Genomic DNA, 19,970 nt, shown 5'->3' on the forward strand with positions numbered 1-19,970 from the left:
TTGAAACTATTGGTTTTATTTCATAAAAGATTTGGATTTTGTTAGTGAGGCAAAAAGCTCAAAGCAAAATTACTTTAAAGTTGTTACCAACTAACAGCTACAATATCAGGCCAGCCCAACCATCATTGCTATACTACCACTAATAAAAATTGATTTAATGCAAATAAGACCTCATTTTGTCCTATCGGCGCCTCCCTGTGGTTATTTTCTCCATTTATAAATATTCTAGTTTCAACTTCTAATTAGCACCACACCATCAGAACTTGCTTTTAATGCTAAACCTCTTCTAATAAGCATTGCACCTTTGAGGTACTGCGTCATTCAAGGGCCTCTCATGAAGGTTTCTGCAAAGAGTGTCTCGAGGAAATAGAGAAGACATTAGAATAATGATTTTTCTAATGTCTTCTTTCTTTCCTTCAGACACTTTTTGCAGAAATCTTCTTCATACGATGATTCTATGAAAAACATTGCGTTACTTCATAAATCACTGAAAAACACAACACTTTCTTTGACTTATTTTCTAATTCTCGCTGCTCTTTTATTTTCAACGAGTCTATGATGACGTGGCATCAGGGTCAAGAATGTGTCGTCGTAATGTTTGGTCGTCGTCACTGTGTGCAGGTCTCCACGGTTTCTGGTTCTATACTCTGAAATCATGGATTTTTAACTTTATTAAGAGGCTCAAGCCCCCTTTCAGCTTGTTTTCGATAGTTTTGTACTGCTATCTCCAATTAAGGCTTTCGTCGATGTTGATCCCCAAGTATTTTGTTTTGTCAACCCTTTCGATAACTTCATTATCGAAAACAAGGTCTGGCAAATCATTACCTACTTTGTTTAGTTGTCGCCTTTGGCCTATAACCATATATTCACTTTGCTGGTGTTCAAACTAAGTTTGTTAATCCTCATCCAATTCGATATATTTTCCAGCTCGTTTTTCAAATCTGTTAGGAGTTCATTCAGGTTTTCTGACGCGATATTCACACATGTATCATCAGCATACATATTTGGAACCGTGCGTTTTAGACAATTCTCAAAATCATTAATGTATAGTATGAAGAGTAAGGGTCCCAAACACAAGCCTTGTGGAATACCGCACACAATTCTGCTGAAGATACAAGTGCCGAAGGCGCTAGAAGTCTAACTGGGCTTAATTGCCCATTGAGCTGGTGAGGAAAAATCATTCGAGCCGTAAAAAGGGCAAAAAGACGATTCCGCATAAAGGCTCAGTACGGGACATTGCAAGTTGGACGAAGAAAAACCAAGATTATCGAATATTAGCATAAATTTTTAAGGTTAGTTATGTTTTGCTAGCTTGTTGTATTAATTTCAAAAGTTTTACCTGTTTACCTTTTTATGAAGACTGTTTTTGGGTTTATTTGCAAAAAAACCGAATATAATTTCAAAATTGGTTTTATTTTGAATTTTATGAGTAAAGGGGTAGATTTTAGCAAATACTCTTTTATCATTATGACAACTTGTTAAATGAACACTCCCCTACTTCGGCAACTCCCTTCATATGACTTATGGTGAAAATTTCAGATGTATGGAGTGAAAAAGTTTATGATAACTATCTACATCAAGTTTTTTCCATGACAAGGCCTTCCCTCTAACATTCATCAGCAATCAGACTTTTATTTACGGACATCAGGATGTTGTAGGAAGGGGGCGTGGCTGAATCAGAATTGAAGATGACCTCTTTACCATGGTTCCTTAATGTAACGATAAAAATGAACACAAGATGTTTTCATAAGCGCAAAATTTATGTAAAAAAGCCCAAAACAATCTTCCTAGAAATACAAATATTCTCTAAACCAGAGTGCCCTTATCAACGCCATGGTAAAAAAATATTTTAAAAATCTCAAAACCGGTATACAAACAAAATTTATTGCTTAAAACCTTCTAAATGCATACGGCAAGCTGACAAAATATAAGTTACCTTCCTAAATCAAATAGATTTTCTAAAATTTTGGGTTGACCTCGTTCTGAAAAAATCAACGCTGCGCCTATATCATTGCGCCGCGCTGAAAAAATTTGCATCTTGCGCTAGGGTATCAGAGTGGCGCCAAAATTAATTCAATTCAATTCAATTATTATAAATTCAAGCTTTCAATTAGAGGCTACATGATCAAATATACTTACATAACTGATAAAAGTTAGGGCAAACAAGAAGAACTCAGATGAGCTATCGAGTTATTTGCCCTATTATACTATAATTACATCGAATTAGAAAAAACTTCAACATTAAGACAAAATCTTCTGGATAAAGGTTTAGGTTAACAAATATAAATATGGGAGGGGGGGGGGGGGGCTATCAATAACCTGAAACAAGCATAGATTTTTTTGTAAAAAGCAACACCTTCATTCATTCAAAACTATATATTTCTCCTGGCTTAAAATTTATGCTTGCAAACATCGTTTTTTAAAGGAAATTTTATCTTCAAGAGTCTTAGTGAATGATTTTAATTGGAATCGCATTAAAATGAACTGATATTTCAAACAGTTTACTTTTCGTAATATTTTCTTTACTGTTTAAGGGGACTCTCTTCTCGTTTAGTTTTCCTACTAAGAAAGATCCTTTCTTAGAAGTATTCCATAGTTAAATTTTTCGACATCCTTGTATATCTCAGTGCTTTGAATTGTTGTCTATGTACAGTGAAAACAATGTTGTTATTTGTTAAAAGTTCGTCTTGTAGACATGCTTGGTCCTTATAACGCAGCACTACTAAAGTTAACGACAATACGAACTGGCGGAAAAGGGTTGGTAATAGGATATGTTATAACTGCAATATATGTTATAACCTTGTTGTCACTACGGTTATTGGGGGCAATATTTGTTTTTTAGGAAAACAGTGAAATAAAGCATTTTTTAAAAACGGGATTCTTTTCCGGAAAAAGGCACTTAATAATCAAGAAGAGGCACTGTACAAGGGGGCATTGATAATTTTTCAAAATACAGGGAGAGCTTCCTTGGCCCCCTAGCGGCTGACCCCTTCATAAATCACTGTAATCATCGCCATCATCGTTCATTATTATTATTTCATAAATACAATAATTAAGAAAATAAAGCTCGTTGCACCAGGCTATCTCTGGCAATGAAGTAGATGTAAAGTAGTTCTTTGTTTTGGCGCGAAACCGTAGCGAGGCTGCAACCCCGCCCTTTTATCGTTGCTTTATACTTTGGAACGAGTTCAGCTGACTGCGACGATGTCCAAGAAATATTTGCTAGAGTTGTAAATATGGTGTAAAAGAATTACCTGGGTAAATTGAAGCAAAATTCACATTTTATCACCTTGATGAATTCTTGGATATATTGCAGAGAGAGTATACAATTGGTTTTTTTGGCATTGTTATGAACTAGGCCATTAGGCCTATCTGTCACGGTAAGAACCATTGCAAACATGCGAGAGAAAGCTACTCAGAAACTCAGGGCAGCGTTTGCTGAAGTTGATAAAAACGAAGATCATAAAATTGACTGGTTTGAAATACAGGAATGCTGTGATAAACTTAATATCTCTCTAAGCGCTACCGATTATGAAACCTTTATGGACAGTGACCATAGTCATGATGGCAGGCTAGATTTCAGCGAGTTTTGTATATTTGTCGAGAGGCGCCTTGAAAACATCTTCAAAGCTATTGATATTGATCAAAATGGAAAGTTAGACGCATATGAAATTCAGAAGTGCTTGGAGATGATGTCGAAACCGCTGTCTATAAGGAAAATTAAAGCAATAATTACAGGAATGGACAAAGATGGTGATGGTGTTATAAATTTTAAAGAGTTTTCTGATTTTTTCGCGGATATGCCTACAGCTAGCATTGGCTCTGTAGCAGATAAATGGGCAAGAGGGTTTGGTATTGATATTGGCAGTGACCAGGTTCCAGCTTCGTTACCACCATCAGAAGTTCCACTTTGGAGGTTCATGATAGCTGGTGGGTGTGGTGGGGTAGCTTCAAGAACTGCCACTGCACCTTTAGAAAAAATCAAAATTCTAGCTCAGGTGAATACTATTTTCTCATTTAGGGAGTATTTAAGCAAAGTGGAACTCAAGATCTCTCAGCTATTTTGATGCATTTTTTGAGTGTTATGTTATGACACTCATCATATCTAAATTTAATAGATTTGAAGAAATTTAACTTGCATTTACAAGACTGGCTGAATTTTCAAGGGAAGAATGTTCTAGGATGTGCCTATCACTGATTCCCAGACCTCACATTATTTTCAGAGTTCTTTTCTTTACGATGGTTGGCAACATTGGTTGTTAGTTGTAAAATGAGGTAGCTTTTGTAAAATGAGGTAAAGCTAATGTTATTTGGGCATTTTTATCAAATCATTTTATGAAAAAGACATATTTGATTATAGAGGGATGGATTCACACCCAAAACCCCATTTAGTACCATATACATCTGTATTCTTATCATTTAGGGTTTATTAAGTACCCCCTGTCAGAGGAGGGTAGCCAGGGCAAGTGCTCTGGGGCCAAGAACTATTCTGCACACAATAATAGAAAGCATATTATCCATTAGATGCCCAAAGCCCAACCTCACTCTCTGCAACCTTGGGTTTGTTATAAAGTATTCCAAAATATAATATTGACAACTGTTTTAATTTTGCAAAATGTCATATGAAGCATTGTTTTGAATTAGGGGTGTACCGGATCAGCATTTTCAGAATCCGGCCGGAACCAGATTTACCGGATCTCTTCGTGGAATATCCGGCCGGAATATCCGGCCATTACCGGATTTTTCTATAATAAGAAAGTTTTGAGATTCTTTGCAAGGAAATGTATAGCGAGAAGAACGAAGAGAACAATTCTATGAATACACCATCCAGTCTTCCTGTTTCCTGATGACAAGCATGCTTTATACTATCTGTGTTGATACTATCCACTGATAAACAAGAACCTCCAAAGCCCAGTCTACACTGCATTTCTTAACCCGGGTTAAACTCTGTGTAATTTACACGGCAAATTGGCTTTTCATGGTGTGAAGTGGATCTGGGGTGAGCCTGGGTTAAGATTTGGCACTCCTTAGTATATCAACTGTAATAGCTGCAGAGCCTGAGAGGTATATCAACATGTCATGCATACCATGCAAAGAAAGTCCTTTACTTTGGTGGAAGCAGCACAAAGTACCTTCCCCCACATTGCCCGGCTAGCTCAAAAATATTTGTCTACTCCAGAATCTAGTGTTTATTCAGAGCGTTTTTTTTCTGAGGCTGGAAATATCTTCAAAGATAAGTGATCAAAACTTCTTCTAAGAGATGGCAAAAAGTTTCTTTTCTTGCATTATAACCTTGGACGACTTTAAGTTGTGAAAAAACATTGTTTGGGACGCTTTTAACTTTTAGAATTATGTTCCAATTTGTTCTAATGCTTTATAATTCTTCTTATTGTTGTATTTACTCTTTTATAACTGGTTTTTCTAGAAATTTTCTTTGTTCCAATTAAAATCTGGAAAATCCGGTAACTAGCCGGATTTCGAAAACAAATCCGACCGGAACCGGATTTTCAAAAAATCAGGGATCCGGTGCTGGATTATCCGGCCTACCGGATATCCGGTACACCCCTATTTTGAATCACATTTGAGCCATTCAACAAGTTTTTAAAAAAGACTAAAATACAGTCATTTTTTTTGCTATCATCCTTATACTGGTAGGTTGAATCAATCTGAATGGAGAGATTTATCCTGAATGGAAAGCAAATAGAATTGTATGGTCAATGCACACAGGTTCCACAGCATAAAATACTATGAAGGGCAGACAACTGGAAATTTAAAAAGGGACACTTTGAATCAGATGCCTACCAAGCAAGCAGCTTCAGATTTAATTTGTGCTGGTATCAAACGCTTCCAGATTTTGATTTGTTTTGAATTTGCCAATCAGAGCAGAGCAAATAGATTTCAAAACCTTCAAAATATGACTATCTGTTGATATAATACATTTTTTCTGAATTTAAAAAACTTTCATTCTATGAAATACAAAAAGGCATGTTATATTTTGCATTATCAGCTAAATAGTTAATCAGAGTATTGATTGGACTACAGAATAGCAAATATTATAGTAGAACTCAATACCATGGGATTTCTGATAGCCCCGTAGCCAGAGAAGCAAGGAAATTTTTTTTAAATAGGAAATCTAACACCATAAGGGTCCTTTTCAGTCTATATTTGATAAATTACACAAATCGACAAACAAGCTTTCTACAATATCTATTTGTGCCACATGTTTTTGCTGAAGGAATAAATTCCTCTTTTACTATATACTCAACTATATTGTGAATTCCGCTTTTATTAAACAGGGCATGCCATTAAACAATTACCCCTAATAATGAGATTTCTAATGTCAGTTTTTGGTAAGAATATTTTAATGATTTTCAGAGGTATAGTAGTTTGATAAAACAACTACTAAAAGTTGGTTTGTTATAAAGTTGGGAAACTACTAAAAGTATTTAACTTGAACAATGTTGGTTTATCACAAGTAAATTGGGGTAGACAAGTAATGTGGAAAGGGGGTTAGAATGTTTAGCGGTCACCAGGAAAATCAAAGGAAAGCGAGGAAGAGGAAGAGCGCGTGTAACATGTTGGCTTGAGCTTAGGTTCTTGGATGGGTGTGTCCAGTGAAACAATAGGATAGCCTACGTGGGAGTGTATTGAAAGCATAGGTGCAAAAATCAATGTTCCCGCTTCTTGTCTTTTTTGACAAGCCAAGCTATTACTAAATTAAATACTAAAATTATTTGCATTTATCTTCTAGTGATTTAGGCGTCCTGCAAGGATAGGATACTTAACAAGAGAGTGTCTAAACTTTTGTACAGTGTTGAACATGGGACCTTTTTTGTCACACATTGGCAGGAATTATTAATTCTTCATTTGTTTATCTCATGTTAATCTCAAATTCATTTGTTAATCCCAACCCATTTTCTCATTTACACTTCTCTTTTGATTCTGTTAAGTGTTAATACATTCCCAAAACCCTGAGTTATCAGCTACACAAAAGAGTAGCTGCGTTGTGGCATCATGTGAATATACAGTATTTTGAAAAATTTCATTTTTAAATAAGCCTGAAAGATAACCATGATCTTTAGATATGCAAAATCATTTTCATTGGTAACTAATGGGATGAGATATTGCTAATGAAAGACCTAAAGTTTAGTAATGGATACTGTTGCTTGGCTCACTTCTTAAGATCTTAGAACCAAGGCTGAATCACATTGATGGAAAAGGGAAAGAGTTTATACTTGATTTTTCTGTTTCACAGCCAGTTTGCGATGTAATTAACTTATTTCTGACTTGGTATTGTTTCATATCAGGACAATAATCTTTCTATCAGTAAGAATGGAATACTGAATTTTCACTTTAGATAAAGAAATAAATACATAAGGCTAAACTATTTATTGGAAGCCAGGGAGCACCAGCTGTGTTGAAGCACAGTCCATTTCCATTCTGGAGCTCTACTATTCAACCTTTGAGAAAATCTGCTTGTAATGTAGGCGATCTATCTGCATATTAGATTTCTCTTGTTTTATTTTTTCACAGACTGCAAAAAGTTCAAGTCGACTGAAGATCCTGGGCACACTCAAAAATGTTTGGAGAACTGAAGGTTTTTATGGGCTTTTTGCAGGGAACGGGACGAATTTACTGAGGATTTTCCCAACATCAGCCATCGTTTGTTTGGTTTATTCAAGGATGATAAAAGTGAGTATTCCAGTGATAGCAGTTTTTTTCGCTACCACTAGGCTTTCAAGTTAATTTTCAGCTCAACAATACATTCATTCAACTCAACGACATAAGCATAATTTGCTCGAAGAAAACCATCATTGATGGCACCTTTCTTGTGCTGTTTCGCATGGTTGTCAATTATCTGACAAAAGCACGAATTTGCCCGAGCCCCCCCCCCCCCCAAGCCCCCATAATTTCCGCCACTGTTTCTTGTGTTGTTTCGCGCTGTCTCACCATCGAATTTAATGTATACTTCAACATAACCAAAAGTCTGCCTCTGCGCACCTTTTCATTGATTTTGCTCTGCATCGTCTTTAATAGCCGGACAGCTTATGGCCTGTAAGCTGCTAGATTTTTCGTCCGTTCTCACAGAAGACAGAATTTCATCTCATCCAACAAGTCTAGCTTTTCCTTTGAAACTTCTACAGGGTTGTTAACAATATTCTCTGCTAATTCCAATATTTCCTTTTGAAAATCATATCGACCTCGCGATAAAACGCTTTAGATATTAAAAATGCAATTATATACTCCTATATGTATATACCAAAAGCTTTTCATTGCCTTTTACTTTTATCGTTCTGAAGGAAAAGGTTGCATTTGACAGGTAGAATTTCTATGGTTGCTACTTAGGACACAAAACTGATAAATAGTGTTATCATGGTTATCATTATATGCTAATACCAATCTACCTATTAGCAACAGCAGCTGTTTGATCCCACTTCTGAGGATGCTGAGAGAAAGGGTGCCCTGCAGGCCTGCCAACAAATAGCAAATACACATCAACAATTAGATTCCAACCATCAAACAAGTTCTCTCTCTTTCCGTATAATTGTCAGTAATCACGTTCTCCCCTTGCAAGGTTCGCAATGTTCTCTCCTCCTGCTAAACACTTCTAGATCAATATGTCTTGATAGTATACCAGCAATGCTTCGCAAAATCTGTGCCCCATAAAACGTTCAGATCTTAAAAACCTGTTGCAGATTTCCTATTCAATCGGTATCCTCCTGGAAAATAGTCCACGTTATTCCTGTTCCTAAAAAGGAGGAAATACCTGACCCAACCATCTTCCAATCACTACTATTACTTCCCTCATCTCTAAAACAATGGGGACCATCATCACCAAGCAACTACTTACCTCTCTTGAAGCTAACAAACTTTCTAATCACCAGTGTGGTTTTGCCTACTGCTCTGGAATCCTTTGGTGAGAGCAGAGTGATCTCTCTCCACGTCTGAAATCTTTTGATCGCATCTGGCATCCAAACTTCACATGCAAGAACTTAAGAATGAAATGAAAATGAAAAGTTATCGATTCGATTTAGAGCTGTTTCTCTGATATCCATCAAAATTGACGATTACCTCTCCAGTCCCAACTCTGTTAATGCTGGCCTTTCCCAGGTTCTGTTTTGTTCAACAATGATCTACAATCTTCAACCACTCCAAGTATTTAAATGTCAGCATTGAGGCTTGCGTGACTGACAGAATATTGCTGTTTTGTGTTCAACATTTTATTTCTACACATTTCTTTGATCGGGGAACCTTTTTTAAGGAACAAAAATTAATTTTCGTAAATGATACATATTTCATTTTCCCACCCTCTTCATCGTTCACGAATTGCATCAGCTTTTACAAGGCCATGACAATGAACATCAGTGGAGGTGAGCTTCTCATCAGTCTTCAGGTCTTTAAAATGTATTTATAAAGTACATAAGCACACAATAAATTGCACAATTGTAGTAATTTTATGAGAAAGAAGGTGTGACGTTATTAGCCTCGTATATATGTTATGTTGGGCATGCGCCCGGTTGGTTATGTTATGTTATGCGTGAGAATACAAAATGGAGTATTGAAGTTCGAGTTCGAGTGTTCTATCCTTGTTATATACCGGATAATCTTACAGAAGGACTGCAGATTCTCTTAGAATAATTCAGGATTTTTTCACGTCAGACGGGCAAACCTCAATGCCGACTTGTAATTATTTTAGCATTAATTTGTATCGGCGAGTTCATACTTGTTAATTTTTGAGGTCAAACACTTTTTAAGACAATTTCAAGCCTTCGTAACTAACGATTGCGAAAAATCTTTTACTGAGTACAAGGGCAAGTTCTTAATAAATTTATCGAAGAATCAATTTTTTTAAAAAAATTAGGAGGCGTTACGAAGAGAGGAAGATCGAGGCACGTTAGCACATTTTACAGGTTTTTACAATTGTTGTTAAGTACTTGCAATAGTCCCAAATCTAGCTGCGAGGCACATTTGTTGTCATACTCATAAAATCTAATTGGCCAATTTTGGTCACTCAGCCAATCAAAGATTTGGAACCTATGCTAACAAAACCAAAATCAAGCAACTCATTCTTCCTCTCTTCCTAAGGCCTCCTTCTTTTCCATCGTTAGGACTTCGCTATATGCCCCAGCCCTTTTCCTGACAATGCCTGAAACTATATCGAATTTTTTATCCCTGTATCAACTGTTTATCGCTCTTTGGTTTTGTGACATATCAATTTCAAAGCTATTTTCTTCACCAATCCCAGTATTTTACTTTGCATCTCGCTGAAGCCTTATGTTAAGCATATTTCATTACGATCCAAAAACACATCGTTAAGATTAAAAATAACGGCTTTTCGATGTTCGTTTGCTTTATCCTCGCATTCTTTGAATTATAGGCTGTTTGGATCTGCTTCTGGACCGTGTTTTTGCCGAACTTAACATTTGCGAGCACTATTGACGCAGGTGAACTTTGCATATGCGTCCATTATGATGTACTTTGACAGAAATCTAAGTATCTACTGACATCTGCAGCTGCTTTTAACTACAATATGTGTCTTACTTATTCAATGAAAACATGGCCGAAGGAATAATATAGCTAGGTTATGTAACTTAAAACACAAGCCCACTGAACCATTGCACTTGTTTTGACATTTCATTATCTCTTTCCAGGGAAATGTAGCTAGAATATGTGAATGGAAGTAAAATCAAAATGTGAAGTTTTCCATTAGTGATTTTAATTGCAGTCGCGCTTTACATGGGTGGATTAAAGCAGGCAATAGATCTGAAAACGTGATTTAGCATTCTAAACTCAGCGACCCTGTATACTAGCAGAAAGCAAGAAAGACTATTTTGTTTCTTGTTACAGTAAACAGGTACAGTATTGGTGATGCGACATAAGCCAATACAGTACCTTTTTATGATTATTATTATCATGATTTAGACCTCCTTAGGAGAGACTGAAAATTACCGAGATTTGAAAAAGACACTACAAAGTATAGAAGTTGAGCGCAAAGAAGCCCTTTGAGTCAGAACATCGCCTTTTGTTTCAAAACGACAACTGACTGACTGAGGTGTGAATTTCGAGAATTTTACATCTCCATCTTTCCAATTTCCTTCGAATTGAAAATTTTTAAGTTGCACTGTATGCTCAATTTAAAGCTGCTTACATTTATCTACAAGTTTGTTAACAGGTTTTCTACACCTAAATTTCACAATTTTTTTGCCATGTTGTCAGATGTTAATCAGTATGGCACAAGCCAGTGCCATAGAGGTGCTATGTTTTGACACAACACAACACCTCGCAATGTGGCTTGTTATCTGTCAGATATGCTGGTGCTAATACTTGAAACAACGTTCCCCTCAACATCAAACAAACCACTTCAGCAGTAAGTTTCCATCAAAGCAAAAAGTGCATTCGTCAGAAATTTTTTTCAGATGGAATAATATAATATGTTTTTAAGACAAGGGTCGCTGACTCCGTGAAACGTTTTAAGTATTTGTGCAAAGATATGATGGGCAATCTAGAAATAAAGAGCCTTTCTTTAAGGCATGTGATCATGAGATCATTTTGCGTTTTTACACTGCTGGATAGATTGGATTTTGAGTGTCATAATGCTGTGCCATTAGATGATACGCCTGATCATGTTGGGAAACTTGTTCGTTTGGCAAATGCCAACTTGTGCCTCTGCACATCCACTTAAAGAGATTCTTCTCGACATAAATCTCTTGTTTTCTGTTATATTTCTTGTTTGCCTTGTTTCATATCTTTTGTAATCTTCCTAATGATTTTAGTAGATTGTTGTAATTTTGACAGATTTTTGTATGTAGTGACATTTTAAAATTACCGCTATTTAGGATTGACTTCCCACTTGGGGGAGGGGATTAACAGCCAAAAATAAGTGAGTGCAGAAAATGATTTGAGAAAGTTTGCTGAAGAAATGTAAGTGAGTGATACGACCATGCGACCATGCGACAATGCAGTTATAATCTCGGGCATTAATTTATATCTTATGGAGTATCAAGGAGGAAACCAATTTTATTAATTATTTCATTTTCATTATTATTATCATTTTCTTAAGATCCTCTGACTGGACCAACGTCATCAAATTTGAAATAAAACATTTTAATTTTTCTACAAATAATTCATTTTGAGAAACACATAGAGAACTTCAACCATCAGTTTTTAATTAGCAGAGCCGATACAGTTTTGAGTACCAATTTTTCCTTACCATCTTATACCTTTTATTAATTTTTTTAAGTTTGTTTCTTCTTCAGTATACTCCGGTTGACAACGAGAAAAATCCCAATCAACCATTGTGGAGATTGTTATCAGGAGCCACTGCTGGTGTTGTAGCAAATACTTTGACTCATCCGTTAGATGTTGTGAGAGCCCGGTTAACAGTCCAAGATAGAACGACCGCTGACGTCACTAGATACAGAGGCATTTCTCACGCAATTCAAACGATCAAAAGCCAGGAAGGAGTAGCTGCATTGTTCAGAGGTGAGTCTGTCATTAGAATTTCTGTTCTCGGCGATTTTAACTGATTTGAGCAAGATTGATGAAGGCTTTTGATCAATATTTAAATTATTTTGCCGAAATTGCCGTAAGCATGTGTTAAGGAGTAATGTATTGTGTCCCATAGGTTTGGGCCCAACCCTTGTCTCCATTGCCCCATTCTTGGCCATTCAACAATGCGTTTATGACGTGCTAAAGAACTCTTCAGTGACAACCATCTTCGGGAACAACGTGTCTACCTTTCTGGCATGTGGGGCATTGGCTGGCACTGTTGCACAGACGGTAAGAATCTGTTTACATAAAAATGCACCTTTTGTGTGTGGTATCCAGTTTGATTTCCCAAACTGTAGAACGTAGGAGAAATAATTTCAACATAATAATTGAAAGGTTTGGCGGAATAGACAGATTGAACTACAGAGAAACATCATTTTTGAAAAACATGTGTAAAGTATTCAAAAGTGTAATAGAATGAACGACTAATATGAGCAAGCCATAGAAAACTTTAAAAGGAGAAGACTTAGGTGAATTCCGCTAAAAAGATCTTCAAAATGGTAAAAACATGTAAACAAGCAGCAATCCTATATTGTTAGCGTGTATCGATATTTTAATGTAAGCTTCAAAAACTGTATACCATTTAGATTTTAGAAAGACATTTGACATTGTTTTTCTGAAGATGCTAAATACGTAAAGCGCTGATATGAAATGAGAACAATACTAGTGTGCTGTGTCACAAACGCACAAGGAGTAACTAAGACGTTTAGATGCACGACTGGGGTAGGACAAGGCTTTATGTTAGAGCCGCGAATATTTATCTTGTCTTATGAACAGGATTAAAATGCTGTCATAATTTAGTGAATGTGGCGCGCATCTGTCAGAAGATTATAAAACTAGTGTCTTTTGTTAAGATGTGGTAATGTTTTGTAACTCGTTTGGCAGTGGCAAACAGTGATAACATTTTTAAGAAAATAAATTGAGGAGCCACTTGAGAAATATATTTATCCATGAAATCAAAGATTGTGGTGACTTACCCAGGTTTGTTTATAGATACAAAGGTTTGTTTCTTTCATCCCGAAAATTTTGGTGCAAAGCTAAACGGTACAGAGATGTTCCATTGTGAAGATATGTCCGATGGTACGGGAATGCACCATTGTACAGTGATGCCCCGTGGTACAAGGATGAACCAATGTATATTAATGCCCATTTGTACAGAGATGTCTCAGGGTATAGGGATGTTCCATGGATGTCACATGGTACAGGGAAATCCCACGGTACAGTGATGTCCTATGGTACAGGGTTGACTCATTGCCCTGTGATGCTCCGGGGTTACAGGGATAAAACAATGTACATTGTACAGAAATGTCCCATGGTGCAGGGATGCGCCATTATACAGTGATGTCCTATTTTACATTGTATTAATTCGTTTTGCCTTAAAGAGGCTGGTACACGTAATCATTAACAAACGTTTTTTGCGGGACAGTATGCGTTTAAAAGGGGACTTACACGTGACCCAGCCCCTTTAACTTTAAAGACTCGTTGCTAACAATGGGCTTTTGCGAACGTGGCGACGGTCCAAACAATGGCAGTAAACTTCTACGGATTAACCAAAATTGATTTCAGACAGTCTAAAAATGCATTATGGGATGCTTGCGTAGCGCAATGGCTCATTGTTAGCGATGAGTCTTTAAACATTTTTGATTAGCGCTTTTTGTATGTGAAGCATCGCCAGCTATCCAAAGTTGGCAATGTTTCATTTCAATTAACGTGGGCTGTGTGCTGTGAATCGAAAATCGATTCATTAGACAAGATAAATACTCACGCCTCTAACATACAGCCTTGTCCTACCCCTGTCGTGTCACTCAATCTCTTAGTTACTCCTTGTAGAGTTGTGATACAGAAAACAATTATTGTTCGTATTTGTGACTTTGTTTACGAATCGTCAAATCTATAGCCTTTTAAAAAGTTGGATGTTTTATGTTACCGGATCAACTTAAGAATCAATTACATAACCACTTGATGATAGAAAACATTTTATGTGGCTAATACTTTTTCAATAAGTATAATGATTTTGGATTTTCCCAAGCTTCAACTCAAAGGTCTTTTATTTAAAGTATTTTATCCATGGAAAGTTTTTATAAATAAGCTAAGCCCTCCTATTCGACTTGTTGAGATGAAATAATCCCTCCAGACACTTCATGTCCATCACGCTACAAAATGTCGACTGATTCAGAGAGCGGATTTCCAATGAGATCTCTCCGTAAAATTTTTGTAGATTTACTCGTCCAGTTGCAAGTAACATTTCATATCATGCCAGTCCTATTATATCAATCACATCATATCCAGGCTGTTATCCTTTAAAGTCCTCTTGAAGACAAGCAGGAGTCACCTATATAGAAAAGGAAATTTCCTATTTCGTAAGTTCCTTTTTTCCATGCTAATAATCAGGGTCGCAGGAGGTTTCGGAAGTCCTGGGGCAAAAACGAAAGAGGAGGCCAACTGCGAGCGAAGTGAGCAGAAATTTATAGCGACCACGCTCTGACTAGTTTAAAATGCATTTTAGAATATTTCTTGAAAATTGTTTAAACATTGTACTTTTTTAGGCATACTTTTGCAACATTTGATTAATTCAATTCTTAAATTGGAATTCAATACTTTATGAGGCTCCCTAGACCTAGAGGCCATAGGGCAATTTGCCCCTTTGTCCCTCTTTCGGTGGCCCTTCTTATAAAAGACATTGATAACAAAGCTCTTTTAAAGGGTAGGTAAGGTAATTGAAAGTATTGTCATTCGTCATATAAAGCATTGCCAATTTTCGCGACCATGCTTTAGAATGATAAGCTTGAAATGCATTCTGGTATAACTTTTGCAGTTATTTCTTGGAATCGTTTTAAACATTTTACTTTCTTAGACATACTTTTGCAATGTTTGACTAATTCTATTCTTAAAATGGATGTCATTATGCTATGAATATAGGGGGTTAGTTCTTTCTGTATATTCCCTTCCGTATATCCTGCATTCGAAAAGTATCTCAAACACTCGTAACAGTAAGTAGTAATTTGTTACTGTTTGCAAGGGAAGCTGATCCCCTTGAGCGCTACTAGTACAATATCACTGTAAACATAGTTTTGATATTTTTAAGTGTAGCGAAGTAATTTCCAGTGAGCATTTTATTTCCTTCAAAACTGCCAAACTTCTTGCAAAGTGTATAGAACTGTTAAATTATTTATCAATGCTTGAAGATTTCCTATGAGAAACATTTTAACTGAGATTTTCTTATTACCAATGGTCACACGGTCACGGGAAAAATAACACCCTGTTCATATCAATCATATTGTCTCTTGTCGTATTATCTCATATCATCCATCGAGAAATGTTGGCAGTCACATTTCTCAACTCGTTCAAGAAAGTTACTTTATTCAACTCTGCGAAGCACCTAACCCTTTTTTTGCCTGCATAAATATGAAAGTATTGTTGTAGACTTTATAAGACACAATTCATTATCACAAATAATGGACAAAAGATGTTTCAAAGCAAGCCCCTTGCGGTATTCCACTTCTAATTTTTTTACGATTGATGTTTCCTCTTTAATTGCTGGCTATTTTCGAAGTGCTTGGGAATATTCCTCACTAAAGAGATGAATTAAATGTTGATACAAGAAGCTCGCATATTTCTACCGCATCTTTTACCAATCTAGCTAGGCTTTATCATACACAACTGTTTTATGGCAGTTGAGACATTTTATATATTCTGGATATTTGCAGTGTCAGTACCCATTAAGATTAAAAATTTTAAATTTTCGGATACATTTGATCGAGACCTAAGTCTCGGTCACCAAATGTATGGAGACCCGCTTATTTTAAAAGTACGTTGAATAAATAAAATTCAAGTTAAATACATTGATGCATTTGAAATTATCTTTCGCTGTACTTCAATTGCTATTAAATGAGACAAAATTAATAATGGAGATTTTCAATAAATAGTCGTAGGTGCTAAGAATTAATTATTTGATATTGATACAATTAATTATCGTATAAGCTAAGAATTAATTATTAGACATTAAAATGATTAATTATCGTGTAAGCTAAGAATTAATTATTAGACATAAAAATGATTAATTATTGTGCAAGCTGAGGATTAATTATTGGACTAACGCAGAATTATCAGGCTAATCCCAAAATTCACTTCTCCCATCAATTTTCATTTTTGGCGCCAAACTTGATTGTTCAAACAAAACTAACAACGACCTAAAACTGGATATCGTAATGCCAAGGTCAAGACGCAGTCGTTGCATCTACAGGAAAAGAAACGAAAGATGACTGTCCTTGTTTTTTAGAAGTTAAGATACTATTCTAAACACCTACTATAATTTATTGAAAAACTCCCATTATTAGTTTTGTATCATTTAATAGCAATTGAAGTACAGCGAATTTAATTCAAGATGCATCAATGTATCTAACTTTCTTTTTATTTATTCAATGTACTTTTGAACTAAACGGGCCTCAATAAAACGCCCGCAAAGCCTGTTTAAATTTTTTAGATGAATCTTTTTTTAGGCGGTGCACCCACTTGACGTCGTCCGTAGAACAATGCAAGTAGACAGAAAGGCCACCGCTTTCCGCTTACAGATGCAGTCTTCTATCGATGTCACCAAAACTCTACTGAAATATGGTGGGATTTCTCGCCTTTATGCTGGCCTAACGGCTGCATATTTGAAAGTTGTGCCGTCCGCAGCTCTCAGCTTGCTGGTCAGAGATGCAATTTTGGGAAGGTTGAAAGAATAGGTGTAGAAGTAAGCTTGTGTCATTTCTTCCGTCTTTGAGCTTTGAACCTTTGCCGAAGTTTCATCGAGCGATCTGAATTATCCTTGATACAATGCAATATTCAACATTTCTTAATGTCCATGAGGTACACTAGGGCTAAATTTCCATCCCATTCGGTTGTTACTTAGTTTTTTAAATTTTTCAGCAAATTTAGTAGGATTTATGCAATCAGATTTATCGAATTCGATTAGAACTAATCATTTTTTGCTTCAGATTTTATCGGTCCGATCTTCAGATTTTATCAGTCGGATCTTCAGATTTTATCAGTCGGATCTTCAAATTTTATTGGTCAGATCTTCAGATTTTATTAGTCGGATCTTCAGATCTTATCGGTCAGATCTTCAGATTTTATCGTTCGGATATCACGATTTTATCGGTCCGATATTCAGATTTTATCAGTCGGATCTTCAGATTCTATCGGTCAGATTTTCAGATTTTTATCAGTCGGATCGTCAAATTTTATCAGTCGGATCTTCAAATTTTATTGGTCAGATCTTCAGATTTTATTAGTCGGATCTTCAGATCTTATCGGTCAGATCTTCAGATTTTATCGTTCGGATATCACGATTTTATCGGTTAAATTTTCAGATTTTATCAGTTGGGTCTTCAGATTTTGTCACTCGGATCTTCAGATGTTATCGGTCAGATCATCAGATTTTATCGGTCTGGAAAATTGGTCCAATCGGATTTCAACCATTGTGCAATTTTGATAGCATCAGAATGCACGAGAAAGGAAAATCGGTTCTAGTATTGATAAAGTCAGATATCGCAATCAGACCATGGAATCTGTTTCCCGATTTCTGCGTTTAGATTACAGATTTGGACGAATACGATAAAGCCGATTGTGTAAACGACATAATAACGGTTTGGTGTAGCGTAATCAATTGCAGTTGTAATTGTTATAAGAAACTTCCATTATTGAAAATCTTTCTTTGCTTTTCATACTGTTAACTTTACTCCGTTTGTATGATTTAAGCTTTTAGTGGATTTGAAATATATTTTCATTTTCTTCGCTGGGACACCTTTTTATGCAAAGTTGCGATAACCTATTCCCTGCTTGCATTTATAAGCGGAGATTCGCAGTTCTTGTATAAATTGTGAAGTTCTATGTCAAGGAAAGTGAAATAACGAAAATGCGAAATTTTTTTTACTACATCCAGCTAGCTGCGCATGTCCCTTTAAATCAATTGCACCTTAAAGCAGGGTAATAGGGTGGGGTATTTTTCTAATTTTTATAGGGTGCTGAATTCTTGTAGTCATGGTAGCTGAAGGCAATTTTTGACAGATGTTATGAACATGAATATCAATAAATTATGTCAATTAGCAGGGTGAGTGAGATCTAGCCCTTCGTTCATTACACAAGAGGTGGGCACGCCTGCCAAAAGTCTGAGTACACTACCTTCAACTTTCATTCATATCCTTCCGTTTGAAGTTTACAAGCATTGTAATTTATGTTAAACATATAGTAATGTCCTCCTTTTCCTCATCGGAACAAGTTGAATAGAAAAAGTTTCAGATCTCATTTCACCCATTGAGATTCCATCATAATTGTTAAAAAACGTGTCTCCCGCATAGACAATTGCAAAGAAGCTGGGCGTAGTTTTGAGTATTTGGCATGACAATAATAGGATCGAGCACGTTTTTATTCTGGCTTATTCTGGCCTGTGACCTAACCCACTCGCGCATATCTTGCCTTGTATGAGCTGACCCTTGTTATATACACAAGTTTATGCTTATATTAACTAGCAGTTCATTCTTTTAACAATGCATCATTCTTATAAGGAAGCATTCTTCTAATGAAACGGCTTGCACTAACCTTGTCTTTCGCCTCAAATCGTTACAATAATTTCGAGAAGCATATTTTGTAATCGACGTAGCAGTACTTTTGAATGCCCAAGTTGTGAGTTTTTGTATTTATTTTAATACGGGGTTAATTTTTACATTATAATTCTCCTTTTTGGATTTGTTATCGATTAATAACAATTCGTAATTGGGATCATGAAATGATTTGCTAGTTATCGAAAAGTGTTCTTGGTTTCTTGTTGAGTGTATTCCTCGGTGAAGAGAGCAAAAGAACAGAAACGGATATACACAAAACTTCCTTTTGTTCATCTTCATGATTAAATGGTCTAGTGGGCTCAGACTGTCTTTTAACAACTCTTGCAGAGAGTTTTTGAAATTGAATATATCTTTTTCGTTCCTGTGATCCTTTTGCATCTACATGATGATAACAATACTAATTAAGACGGAAGAATTATTCAAAAACAAAAATAACATCAACCCTTAATCCATGGGTTGAAATGGATTTTGCGAAGAAAATGTTCTATAAAATGAGATATTATGACACTTGCTGGTACAAATGTGTAGATAGAGACAATTATGCACATTTTACTCAAGCTTTTCATAACGCATTCTTTACCTTAAAGTTCTTTGTTTTCCCCTCTTCCCATCGAGGTCATTACTTTCTGCCAGGAGATGTATTCCAATCACAGGCTATGTCAGCTTACTCTTGATAGCACTAAATATAAAACGGTTATTCTACCCCTCATGCGCCCTTTTCCATCAGTTCTTCCTACCACCAGTTCTCGCTTCGAAGCACATTAACGAAGTAGGCATTGTTTGCAACGTTATTTTTCTGCAGGAAAACATGCAATT

General features: G+C 36.1%; 1 protein-coding gene across 2 annotated transcripts; it reads left to right on the forward strand.

The window, feature by feature from the left end:
• Positions 1 to 2,363: 2,363 nt before the first annotated feature.
• On the forward strand, positions 2,364 to 19,340 carry LOC135693173 (uncharacterized). Of its 2 annotated transcripts, none has more exons than XM_065211563.2 (5): positions 2,364 to 3,998; positions 7,534 to 7,692; positions 12,258 to 12,483; positions 12,626 to 12,780; positions 13,543 to 17,037. In XM_065211563.2, the coding sequence occupies exons 1-5, from the start codon at positions 3,399 to 3,401 to the stop codon at positions 13,588 to 13,590; spliced, it is 1,188 nt and encodes a 395-aa protein (XP_065067635.2). In that variant the 5' UTR covers positions 2,364 to 3,398; the 3' UTR covers positions 13,591 to 17,037. The 2 variants fall into 2 exon arrangements, with proteins under 2 accessions (XP_065067635.2, XP_065067634.2); XM_065211562.2 differs by lacking the exon at positions 13,543 to 17,037 and adding an exon at positions 17,049 to 19,340 and having other exon boundaries at positions 2,367 to 3,998.
• The last annotated feature ends 630 nt before the right edge of the window (positions 19,341 to 19,970 follow it).

This window comes from Rhopilema esculentum, chromosome 11 (genome assembly GCF_057945365.1).
Source record: "Rhopilema esculentum isolate cy_ngs chromosome 11, ASM5794536v1, whole genome shotgun sequence".
In the NCBI taxonomy this organism is placed as follows: domain Eukaryota; kingdom Metazoa; phylum Cnidaria; class Scyphozoa; order Rhizostomeae; family Rhizostomatidae; genus Rhopilema; species Rhopilema esculentum.